The sequence below is a fragment of the Myotis brandtii genome, unplaced genomic scaffold (assembly GCF_000412655.1).
Source record: "Myotis brandtii unplaced genomic scaffold, ASM41265v1 scaffold744, whole genome shotgun sequence".
NCBI classification, from domain to species: Eukaryota; Metazoa; Chordata; class Mammalia; order Chiroptera; family Vespertilionidae; genus Myotis; species Myotis brandtii.
Window position 1 is genome coordinate 1,113,235 of NW_005370965.1, and position 13,062 is coordinate 1,126,296.

The 13,062-nt window shown below is 41.7% G+C and overlaps 1 protein-coding gene across 3 annotated transcripts in view; it reads right to left on the minus strand.

Moving 5' to 3' along the window:
- DIS3L2 (DIS3 like 3'-5' exoribonuclease 2) overlaps nucleotides 1-13,062 on the minus strand; it is a 303,483-nt gene that overhangs the window by 223,641 nt on the left and 66,780 nt on the right. For all 3 annotated transcript variants that reach the window (XM_005882957.2, XM_014530601.1, XM_014530602.1), the window contains one exon: nucleotides 4,662-4,896. In XM_005882957.2, coding sequence (XP_005883019.1) covers nucleotides 4,662-4,896 — 235 coding nt within the window. The remainder of the gene's footprint in view (nucleotides 1-4,661; nucleotides 4,897-13,062) is intronic.

Below are 13,062 nucleotides of genomic sequence, written 5' to 3' on the forward strand. Positions count from 1 at the left end.
ACCAAAGGACTTGTATGCATGCATATAAGCATAACCAATGGACATAAGACACTGGGGGGTAGGGGAGGCCAGGGGATTGTCAAGGGCGGGGGGAAAAAGGAGAAATATGTAATACTCTTTGTAATAATTTAAGCAATAAAAAAAATATATAAAAAAAACTAAGGAAATGAAGTGTTGAATATCCTAACAGTAAAGAATAATTAAAATATATACTAAAGTCCTGTCCAGCATGAACTATCACTTTCAATAGCTTAAACCAGTGGTTGTCCAAGTGTGGTTTGAGACCCTGTCAGAGGGTTGGTCCACAGGTCAAAACTCTTTTCATAATAATAGTAAGACATTATTTCTTCATTTCCCTCTCATTCACGCATGAGTGTAAAGTAGAGATCAGCAAACTAAACTGGCCAGCAGAGCAAATCTAGCCAAGTCCACTCAATTACATATTTCCTACAGTGGCTTTTAAACTACAGCAACAGAGTTGAGTAGTTGTGAAAGAGAAGTCTCTGTCTCTGGCTTGCAATGCTGGAAATACTTATTACCTGGCCCTTTACAGAACACCTTTGCTAATCCTTACTTGAATGACTAATAGAATGTGCACTTATATATTCTTGTGTTTTCTATAGTGGTCTAAGATATTAGATTTAAAGTATAAACAAGAACATTTTAGAGGTTAATTCCATTGTTTTTTGCCTCAGTATTTCAACTGTGATTACATCTACTATCATCTCATTAACCTGAGTAGGGCATGGTCACCAAGATTCAGAGGCCAAAACTGTTCTTAAAATTCTGATGATGAAATACACAGAGCACTAACATGATATGACCAAGCTGTATCACTTGGACATGATGATTTTTATCTTTGGAGTTTGCAAACCACGCAGCCATTACCCTCTCATTTAATACCAAAGAAAATGTATCGGGATTGCCCCAGTCTCTAAACAGACGGCATATTTCTGTGCTGACAAAAACATGACTGCCTGGAAAGTGGTAAAAGCTCAGCATCAGGAGGCTGTGGGACTGGCCCTACAAAAGGGGCCCCGGTGTTTGGCCCACTGTCTCTCAGGAGCTAAGGACAATGCAGATCATGTCTTCCTAGAAGAAATTATTGTGTAGGTCTGAGATGTCCAGAGAATTTTTTCTCTTCATGCAACAACAGGAACTTGTTGCAGACAGCTAGAGCAATTACTCACTTACCAGAGAAACTGGTAGTTATCTTAAAAATATGAATGTTTCCTGGGCAAACAGGGATATATAATTCATATGCATGCACTATGTAACATTTGCTTTGGGAAAAGAAAACAAAAGTAAGCAAATAAAAAACACTCTTTTGAACATAAGTGTGAAACAAGATAATCCATTTGTAATCACAACACCAAGCAAAGAACCTTTCTAGAAGTCTAAGGAAATGTTCTTAAGGTTATGGTTTGTTTCAATAACAAATTTCAAAACCTTAAATGGTGCAAAAAGTACTAACATCTTAACTGTAACCAGATTTTATATTATCCAGACAAGAGAGTCTGGTTAAAATATCCTAAAAAAATCATGATTTTTAAAAGAGCAAATTGCAATTTTCCTAAATATCAAGAGGGCAAGAAATGAGAAACAGCCATGTGGTTTCACAAACTCTCTATTTAGAGGCTAGCAAGAAGGAGAAATTTGTACCAGATACTGAGGGAAGGATTAAAGCTGTTCCCTCAGTCAGGGCTAGTAAGGAAGCAATATAAATAACAGTAGGATAGGAAGACCATAAAAAGAGTAAAGAAAAAACATGCATGCAGTGGACTTGTAAAGCATTCAATGATATTTATTTGTAAGAGAGAAGGAGGGGATTTACAATAGAGGACAAATCAAGAGCACATTTACACAAACAAAGGGCAAAGTGAATTATTAGTATCTACCCCAGGCACCAATTTGCCATCACTTCCATCCATCAATATCTCCTTGCCCTTATATTGGTACCAATCACTAATGAGAAATTAAGGCATCTTATTCCTTCACCTCATAGCCCAGGAGAAAAAAGGGCTACTAAGGTCTGCCAAGTCCAATTATCAGAACTCCATTTCTACAAAGTAGTTTGGGGCCAAATAGTTAAGTTTTAAAGTGCTCCTTTGCCTGACTTCAGACTATAAGTATCTCTCTCCCTTGGTGATCTTAATGATGAAGGATTTGGCTAGTTAGGGTCCTAGTTATTTCCCTCTCTTCTCATAGAAAAGACATAACTCACAGTACTGACGCCATTACGATAATATACTCTCAAGTGCATGTATATTAAAGGAAGAAAAAAAGAAACAACAGAAGGAAATTGGCTGGGCCCTGAACAGTGAAACCACTAGTTATCTAAGTAAGCCATAAAACTAAAGAACCTGGGTGCCCTCAGGTCACCACACTTGATAGGGCAGTGATAAAGTAGCAGCCTCTTCATTCAAAAAGAATTTCAAAATTAGAAAGTTAAGAGATACATGCTTTCAGAAAATGTTCGATGTCCCAGGTCACTACCTAGTCAGCAGTGGAGAACCAGCCTGATTCTTAAGCAGACACCTCCTGAAATCACCCCCAGCTTTATTCCAGAACTCAATGAGCTGTGCTCACCAGTCCCTACCACAGGGTGTCTGCTGAATATCCTCCTTTAGTAATCTTCTGGCATTTCTTCTAGCCTTTAATGGGGAATGTGCCAGAAACTTCTTCCTGATAAAAAAAAACAACTAATAATCTAGGCAGCTTAGCCAAGTCAATCTTTTCCATTTCATAATATACATAAAACTCAATTTGGCTGGAAAATATCCACCCTGCATTTAAAATCTCTTAGAAATCTATACATTGAAATATTCCAATTTTCATTACTATTTTCCCTTACACTTCCCAGTGTGTGGTCAGGTAGAACCCTTGGTCACAGCTCCTTGCCATGTGTTTGCAATTGCTGTCCTCTGCATTCAGAGGACCCATGGCTTAAGTTTTGATCAGAGGAAATAAGACTGGCTTTTTTAAAAGGTTTAAAATCAAAAGACACTTTGTAAATGTGATTTAAAAAGGAGTCACATACTAAACTTGACAAGCATGAAGGCCTTACAACCTGAGAGCCTAAAGTAACCACACAAGGTGGTCTGAGCATAACACTTCCTAACTAAAAGTGGGTCATGATGGGTAGTGATGTCCTAGGCTGAAGCCTCCTTGACAAAGATCAATCTTTAACTTTAAAATTGTCTATTGACTTTGTACATCTATATAATAAAGAGCTAATATGCAAATGGTCATGACACCCTCACATGTTAAAGACCGATCAGTAGGAGGTTGCGTGCACAGCAGGAGTGGGTGGGCGGGGACTTACAGCGTCAGGGACTTGTGTGAGGCTCGCGTCCCTACCCCCGGTGCTGGGCCCAGGGATATGAGGCTCGCGTCCCCGCCCCCAGCGCCAGGCCCAGGGACATGAGGCTCATGGAGGCCTCACTCTTTGGGGCGATGGATCTCGGGGCTCCCGCACTATGACAGGGGATAGGACAGGCTGGGGGATCCCCACCTCACCGAGTGCACAAATTTCGTGCACCGGGCCACTAGTCTAAAATAAAATACCTTTTAAATGTCAGAGTAATCTTCTTTTCCAGACCCAGAATCCCTCATTGTTACCTTGTTCCTCCACATACATCTCTCTGTGCTATAAATGTCAACTATCCTGTACACACCAAAGTAAAAGAAGTATATGAATCTTCACTTGCTTTTTATCCAATCTCAGAGGTTTCCCAGCTTTGCTTTCTTCCTCCCCCTTAATCTACCACCAATGAATTTCATGTAACCCTCCTAATGTCTCCTCCTTTGATTCTCATGTATGAAATAAGCTGCAAAACTGCCATTCTCCAGAGCATACACTTTTTTTTTTTATTATTGATTTCAGAGAGGAAAGGAAAGGGAGAGAGAGAGAGATAGAAACATCAATGATGAGAGAATCATCCATCGGCTGCCTCCTGCACGCCCCCCCACTTGGGACCGGGTCGCAACCCAGGCATGTGCCCTTGACCGGAATCGAACCCGGGACCTTCCAGTCCACAGGCTGACACTCTATCCACTGAGCCAAAGTTGCTAGGGCTGGAGCATTTTCTCAATTGTTTCCCAGAGATTATCATCCATTTGGCTTAAAAAATACTTTTTTTTAGGCTGGATGTTCTTTCGTCTACATAAAAATAACCTACCTATAAAATTTAAAGTGATCCATTACCACCACCAATTACAAAAATAATTATAATAAATTATTTTCAAATATATAAATAATTTTCAAATGTATTGAGTTAAAGAAAAATACAGGATAAAATGAAGTGCTTTAGTAAGGATTTTAAAGATCAGTTTAATTCTGTTTATATCAACCATAAGTTGAGGCTGACCTCATCACAGGAAATTTCAGGTTAGCTATCAACACAACTCAAAACCTATTAGGAAATGACAACAGCCAGCCATCACTGACCACACAAACCACCAGTGGCATTGCTGTCCCTCCTCATAACCAGCAGCTGTAAGTTTATCAAAGATCCTCCTTTCCTAAAAGCTGATACAGGTCAGAAATTGGGAAGATACCAAATGTGTTGTGTGATTAATTCTGGAGCACAGAGAGAATTCTAATACCTAACATGATTAATTTACTAAAATAAAATGTCAGCTAGCAGTCCAGTACTCACCTTTTTCATGAACACAAACTGAGAGTTTCTTAACACCATCAACCAGAACATGTTGTGTGTTGCCATGTCCATCTTCTGAGTCGCTGTCTTCAAACTGAGCCTCTATAATGACATCAGGACTGTCATTATGACCTTTCAGGGACTGTTGCAGGAGATGGCTTCCACAGATTTCCTCAGGGAGATCTGATTCATAGGCACCTTCTGTTTCTTTGTCACTGCTCTCTGGTTTAATTACCTGAAGAAAATAGAAAAGTTCTGCTAAATGAAAGAAAGAAAAGGAAAGAGCAGATTTTTCTTTTTTCTTTCCTAAGGAAAAACTGCATATTCAGAGATTCCAACATTGGACACTCACCATGTAGTTTGAAAAAGGTTCTTTATTTTCTGAACCTTATTGGAAATGATCAATCCAGCAGTGCCAGGTTGGCACTTCAGCTCTGCAAGATGCCCAAGGTGAACGCCACATTCACTTCTCATTTTTCTAATGTACATTTTCATCCCCTCTATCCTAAAGACCCCAAATACGAGAAGTACTATGCTGCTTCATAAGGATTCATCACATGGATCAAAAAGTAGGTTGGATAATGATAAAAGAACTCAAAATAGCATATCACTGAACTCCCAGTGAAGCCACAAGAATATAACATGAAAAAAAAACAAAGTGTGAACAAGAGCTTACAAAATGTACTCATATAAAACATAAACCCTTAATTCACCATTTTGAGGCCTGAAATCAATATAGAAAGCACACAATATAGAAAGATGGAAAGGTGCTCAACCTCATTAGTCATGAGAGAAATACAAATTGAAACCACAATGAGATAGCATTACTAACCCACATTTGAGCAAAAAACTAAAATCCTGACAATAGCAAATGTTAGCAAAAAAGTATAGCAACACACTGCTGGTATGAATGTAAACTGATCCAGCCCTTTCTAGAACAGATCAGGACTGTGAAATAAAGCAGAAAACAGACCCACTTGACTCCTGCCCTGGCTTATTCCACCACACTGCCCTGCCTTCCTCTGGATTTTGATAGGTGAACACATGAAAAGGAGAAGACTGAACTGGGAAAGGACATACATGCAAAAGCAAGAAGATAAAATGCAGACTTTCCTTTAGGAAAGGCAAGTAATACCAAAATGTACAGTAAGAGTGAGAAGGGAGGATGAAGAAGCAGACATGAAGAGTCCAAATGCCAACTTAATGAGTCTGGTCTTTACTGTAAAGCAAGTGAAGTGAAGAAGCAGAAAAAAAAGTGCTTAAGAGCAGGAATTCTAGTCGACAAACTGGGTTCACATCATTGGCTCTGCTGCTTACTAGCTATATCACTTCGGGGAAGCTATTAATCTCTTTGAATCTCAGTTTCATTCTCTTTAAAATAGGGACAGAAGTATCCAATATCATAAGGTTATTGTGGAAACTGAGATAACATATAAAAAGCTATTAGCCTAGGTTCCTAGAACATGGGAGGGAGCTTAATAAGTGAATTTGTATAGGGGAAACGAATTCAGTCTTTAGACTCAGGAAGTCCAAGGTGATAAAGGACCATCCAGGTGGCAGCTGGAAATGTAGGTCTGAAGATAGAAAAGTATACTGGGGGACTGAAATCCAGATTAGGAAATTAACCACAATGGGTTGACAGTAAAGTAAAGATGAGGTGTACCAGGGCCAAGAGTCAACTGAAAAGATAAGCTGAGACTAGAGCCCTGAGAAGAGACTCAAATAAAGGGAGTTCAACAAGGGAGAGGAGTTAATGAAGTAGAGAACATCTACACTAATAATAGACAAATTTGTAAATTGACCATACCGCCGTGACACCCCACAGCCAATCAGGAGGGAATATGCAAATTAGCGGGACAAAGATGACGTGGCCACGGAGCCAGCTGAAGCAGGCGGGAGGTTTGGGTCACCCCCAGCGACGGAGGAAGCCAAGCTTCCCACCCGCCTGGGCTGACGCCAAAAGAGGGGCCTTTGGGTGGCAGTCACAGAGCCAGCCTGAGCGCAAGGGAGGCTTGGGTCGCCCAGGCCGGCCGCCGAGGGAGGGGCCTGCAAACGGCCCTCAGTCCCTCACTCAGGCTGGCCATGCCACCATCGGGGTGAGGGTCCCCGCTGGGGGTGTGTGGCCAGCCTGCAAACAGCCATCAGCCCCTCACCTAGGTTGGCCAGGCACCCCAATGGGGACCCCCACTCTGAAGGGGGGGTGGCTAGCCTGAAAACGGCCCTCAGCCCCTTATCCAGGCTGGCCAGGCCCCCATGGGGTGAGGGTCCCCACTGGGGGGCCTGGCCAGCCTGCAAACAGCCATCAGCCCCTCACCTAGGTTGGCCAGGCACCCCAATGGGGACCCCCACTCTGTGAAGGGGGTGCCAGCCTGAAAACAGCCCACAGCCCCTCACCCAGGCTGGCCATGCCCCCCATCAGGGACCCTCACCCCATGGGGGCGTGGCTGACCTGCAAACTGCCCCAGCCCCTCATCCAGGCTGGCACCATCCCCAGTGGGGACCCCCCCATGGGAATGTAGCTGGTCTGCAAACCACCACAGGCCCCTCAGGCTGCCCTGCCCCCCAAGGGGAACCCTTCAGGGCAAACCAGCCAGCCCCCACCCGTGTACCAGGCCTCTATCTATACTAATAATATGCTAATTAGACTGGGAGACCTTCCAGGAGACCTTCTGGACATTCTTCTGGACAAAGCCATGGTGGCAGGGCCGAGGTAGAGGCGGTTAGGGGCCAAGAGGGGAGGGCAGTTGTGGATGATTAGGCCAGGCTGGGACAGCAGCTGTGGGTGATCAGGCCGGTCGGGGAGGCCAGTGGAGGTGATCAGGCCAGCGAGGGGGAGGGAGGTTGGGGGCGAGCAGGCTGGCAGGGGGGGCAGTTGGGAGCGAGCAGGCCAGCAGGCAGAGTGGTTAGGGGCGATCAGGCCGGCAGGCGGGGGCGCCCTAAAGTGGCAGTCGGACATCCCCCAAGGGGTCCCAGATTGGAGAGGGTGCAGGCCGGGCTGAGGGACACCCCCCGCCCCGTGCACGAATTTCATGCACCGGCCACTAGTTTAAATATAATTATGAATGTTAATCATAATAAACACTAAGGCTTTTATTATCACTCTTCATATTTACACACACTAACTGATTTGACCCACACAATGACCCCAGGTGATATAGAGGAAAATAATAATATTCAGTTCACGGAGGAAAGAACAGGTTCATACATGTCACAACCCCACAGCAACTAAACAGCAGAGCTGTGACAAGCACACAGGTCTAGGGCACTAGGTCCAGTGCTCGCAGTCCTGGACATGCCTATGGGAGATTTCCTGCAAAGAGATTCAGAGTGAGCTTTGCACAGACAGCTCCCACCATGAACATACACTGCATACAATGTCTCTGCATTGTTTGTCTGCCTGGCAAATAATCAACATTCAGGACCTCGCTCTTCTGTGAATGATTCTAACTACTTTCCCTCTCTTAAGAAATGTTCTTTTTCCTTCCTTTGTTCCACTGCTATTCCTTAACTATTCTTTCATTACAAGGTTCCTTGACCAGGCTATATTCCATTTATTTGTTGCATGTTTCTTGCTCCAACCAGGCAGCAAACCATGTCACATTCATTTTTTTATATTCCTCAGAGGTTCCCAAAATGTTTGGCACATAAAAATGCTCAATAAATATTGGTTTCCTTTTCTCTTATGAAGAGAATGAGAAAGACTTAAATCAGCTGTAAAAGAAATATTCTTTAAAAATTGCAAGAAATGAATAAAGTAACTACCAAGCAGCAAGAGCCAGCTAAACTGAGATGCTTGTCAACATGATATTGCATTCTTCCCCATTAACCACTATGTCTGGAGACCAGGAGTCATCAGTTAATCATCGCAGTTGAAACTTAGCACCATATGAAGGAACTATAAATACAAATGCAACTGAGTAAAACTGGAAGCCATTTAAATAAATGCATTTTTCTAAAATAACTCTAGAGCTTCATACCTAAATTATAATGCCATATTTCAATATAAACTCAAAATAACCATAAAGTTCACCATTACCCAATTTGAAAACAACAGTTTTAGCAAAAAAAAAAAAATCACAAATGCCTAGATAAAGAAGAGAAAGTAGAGAACGGAGCATAACTTGCAGGGACATCTCCTGATTCCTACAAAATCATGAAGTAGCAATCTATCCCTTAGAAAGGGGGGAAAAGAGGAGGAGAAACGTCTACACTGAGCTGTAAATTAAATCAACTGCAGTTACTGGAACTTACCAGAATCAAGAATCTGGCCGTTCAAAACTATTTAATATTAGATTTTCTCCCCCTTCCTTTTAAAGTTAATATATTAATGCATTGAAAAACTGGACAGCCACAGAAAGGGTCCTTGTAACCAAACAATTCCAATGAAATCCTAAATAAAAATGCTAAGTAACATTTCTATCACATATGGCTTACCCAAATCCCAAGCATGAAACATTTCATAGTTTCCCCACTTACTGACATAGAAAAGCCCTTCCTTGAACATAAAAGCTATCTTTAAAGAGTGCTATTTTAAACCTTATAAAAAAGAGCAAGTCTATATTAGCACGGAAAATTCTGTTCCAGCAAATAAATTATATTACATTCCCCAGTGCTATCAACTGGGTATAATGGAGGTTTTCCAGAAGATTTACATATACCTGTCCACACACACTTTCTGCTGACAGGACTGTTTAGTTGAGCAGTGTTGGCTGAAGACTTTGTACACAGGAGATACTGCCCATCCCATCCTACTACCTGAGCATCTGGTTCAGTCCTAATGCATGTTAAAGTCCACCTAGGAGCTGCTTTTCGTTTCTTGGCTCCTCTGGACAGGCTTAAGTGACAGCACTCACATGCCACACATGTTTGAACAAACTTTCAAATCCCTTAATGGCACACTTGGGACAAAGTATAATACACTGTTCAGGAAATACTTTGGAGCCAAGAAAAGCAATTGATATTTCCACAGGGAGTTCCTGACAAGACTTGCCAATAGCTTCTTTCATTATAAAATATGACCATAAACACTATCATTTTTAAAGACATATTACAGAGGTTCTTAACGGCATATCTGTTATTGGGAACTTTGCTTAAGGTAGTTGATCCAAAAGTACCTTTTATTTAGTTAATAGGAACAGAACAAACTATCTCCATTCTTCCAGTTACTCAAAAAATCCCATTATCCTTCTAGGTCAATTAATCTCTCTCTCTCTCTCTCTCTCTCTCTCTCACACACACACACACACACACACACACACACACACACACTATCACATTTGTCAGCTCATCCTGTCAACTCTACATCACTGCCACCATGGCCACCACCCTGGTGCATCATATCTCTCACCTGGATATAGATAATAGCCTTGTAAAGGATCTTCTACTCTGGCCCCCTTCAGTCTATTCCCAATAGAGCAGCCAGAGTGAGCCTATGAAACTAAGTCATATTATGTCAATACTCTAAGTCCTCCAAGGCTTTCCACCTCCATCATAGCTAAAACCCAACTCCTAATTGATGCACAGGCCCTACCTAATCTATACAGTCCAACCCCACAAGCCCTCTGACCTCACTTCCAACTGTTCTACAGCTCAGCCTCTTTACTGTCCCTTGAACACATTAAGGCACATATTTGCTGTTCCCCAAGATCTCCACAAGGATAACTCCCTCACTTCCTTCAATTCTTACACAAAGTCACCTTCTCAATGAAGCCTTCTTTGGTCATCCTATTAAAAATCTCAATCACATCCCCAAAATTCTTATCTGTCTTCCTTATTTATTTTTTTTTACTTTAGTACTTATCACTCCTATTGAGCATGCTAATCATGATATTTTATTTATATTATAATAGAGGCCCGGTGCATGAAATTCATGCATGGGGGATGGGGGTGTCCCTCAGCCCAGCCTGCACCCTCTCCAATCTGGGACCCCTCAGGGGATGTGGGATCGGGCCTAAACCAGAAGTCGGACATCCCTCTCACAATCCAGGACTGCTGGATCCCAACCACTCACCTGCCTGCCTGCCTGCCTGCCTGATCAACCCCCTAACCACTTCTGCCTGCCAGCCTGATCACCCCCTAACCACTCCCCTGCCAGCCTGATCAACGCCTAACCGCTCTCCTGCCAGGCTAGTCACCCCCAACTGCCCTCCTCTGCCGACCCAATTGCCCCCAACTGCCCTCCCCTGCTGGCCCGGTCGCCCCCAACTGCCCTCCCCTGCCGGCCATCTTGTGGTGGTGAGTGCCGCCATCTTTGAGGGTGTGGCAGTCAATTAGCATATTCCCTCCTTATTGGCTGTGGGCGCTGCCATCTTTGAGGGCGGGGAAGTCAATTAGCATATCCCCTCCTTATTGGCTGTGGGTGCTGCCATCTTTGAGGGCGGGGCAGTCAATTAGCATATTCCCTCCTTATTGGCTGTGGGCATCACCATCTTTGTGACAGCATGAGGGTCAATTAGCATATTCCCTCTTTATTAGATAAGATGTCATTCCCAGTGATATGCAAGCTCCATGAAGACAGGGACTTTTTTTTTTACTATTTTCTCACTGTTCTATCCCAACACTGAATATAGTACCTAACACAATGTCTTCTAAACAATTCCATCCTAATGTGCTACTATCCCCTTAAACTCAAAGCATCAAAAACCACCCTAGTCCTTCCCCTCAAAGCAGTTCCCTTTCTGTTTCCTTCTGCCACAGAAAAGGGGAATATTCCTATTGGCAGCTGTTTCATTCACCCTGGAACTCTGAAATGAAGATAATACAAAACAAACTCTAAAAGATCTTGATGGGCAAGGAGCATGAGTAAGGAATAAGCCATGTCATTCCACAGTATGACTTACCTACGACACAATTGTCCAGCAATTTAGACACTTTAAAGGAATGCTTATTAAATCACAAACATTTTATGTCAACATTTTACATCATTATTTTATGTCTGCTGTGAGTATATGTTGTCAGTGGTAAATTCAAGAGAAGAAAATAATAAAATTGAATTATTATGTGATCTTGGCCAAACTATGACTCTCAATCCTCATTTCAAAGAAGAGTAACAGTAATATTTGACATTTCTCGAGCACTTATAATGTGCAAACATTTTTATCAGTACTTTATCTACATTGACTCATTCCTTACAATGAGCATGAATTTCATCAAACTATCTCCATGGAGTTAAGAAGGAATTAATTAGTTTTCTAGCAAATAATTCTGAAATGTTAATTGGGAGTTTCCCAGCACAAATAATCTACTCTAACCTTAAATGATACATTCCTTATTTCAGACATTTCAATTTGAATTAGAGAGATCTTAAAGCATGTTTAAAGCAACAGAGAACCTGAAGTATTTGATCCCAGAGCTGGCAATAATAAAGAAGAAAAGATGATTGTTAAAAATAGATTTGTGTATATAACAATTTGGGAAAAATCTGGTCATCATAGTAGATACACCTTACCAACCATACTGCTGTGGGTGGAGGCTCCAAAGACCTTGCTCTCCATCATTAAGTACCTTCCAAGTCTTTTTTGGGCCTGCCACCCAGGCCAAGAAACCAAACAGTTCTAAGAAATCCTAATTCCACTGGAATTAAGAATAATCCAAAATGATAGTGTTATATAAGAGATTGGATTAAATATAATCTAATATGATGGGTGCATATTTAAAGAACTTGGAAGACAAAACTTTAAAATAATCATTTGAAGGAAAAGGTAGTTGTCAAAGGAAACAATTTACTGTACTAGACCAATTTCATGTGACCATAAGAAGGTTTGGAACAGTCATTGAAAACCAGAGATTAAATGTGCACTTTGATTTTTCCTATTGTTTGTTTAATTTAGAATAAGAGTAGTTACTCCTATCAGCACTTCCTGTATTCTTCCAAACTCAAGTTATTTTTTTCTTTCTGTGCCAAGCTCTTCCAAAATACCCACCCATACTTCTATTATTCCCTTGCTAAAATATTAGTAATCATTAAATAAAAATGTTTTCTTAGTAACTGTATAATAGACATGTTAGAAAATATAGAATAATTGTTCCTGCTTCTATACCCTCCTTAATTCATGTATAGCCTTTGCTCCGTTGTAAGTTAAGTGAAAGAATCCTGTCCCAAGAGAAATTTAGACTTAGCTAACAAAATGCCTGATTGATTTATTCCTACTATATCCTGCCAGTATAGTGCAGATACTCAACAAATACCTGGAGGATAAATGAATAGCATTATTTTCCAGTGGGTATCAATTATTAAATCAGTTCTAGGCTATCTAAAAAATATACTTTATCGATTTTTTAACAGAGAAGAAGGGAGAGGGATAGAGAGTTAGAAACATCGATGAGAGAGAAACATCGATCAGCTGCCTCCTGCACACTCCCCACTGGGGATGTGCCTGCAACCAAGGTACATGCCCTTGCC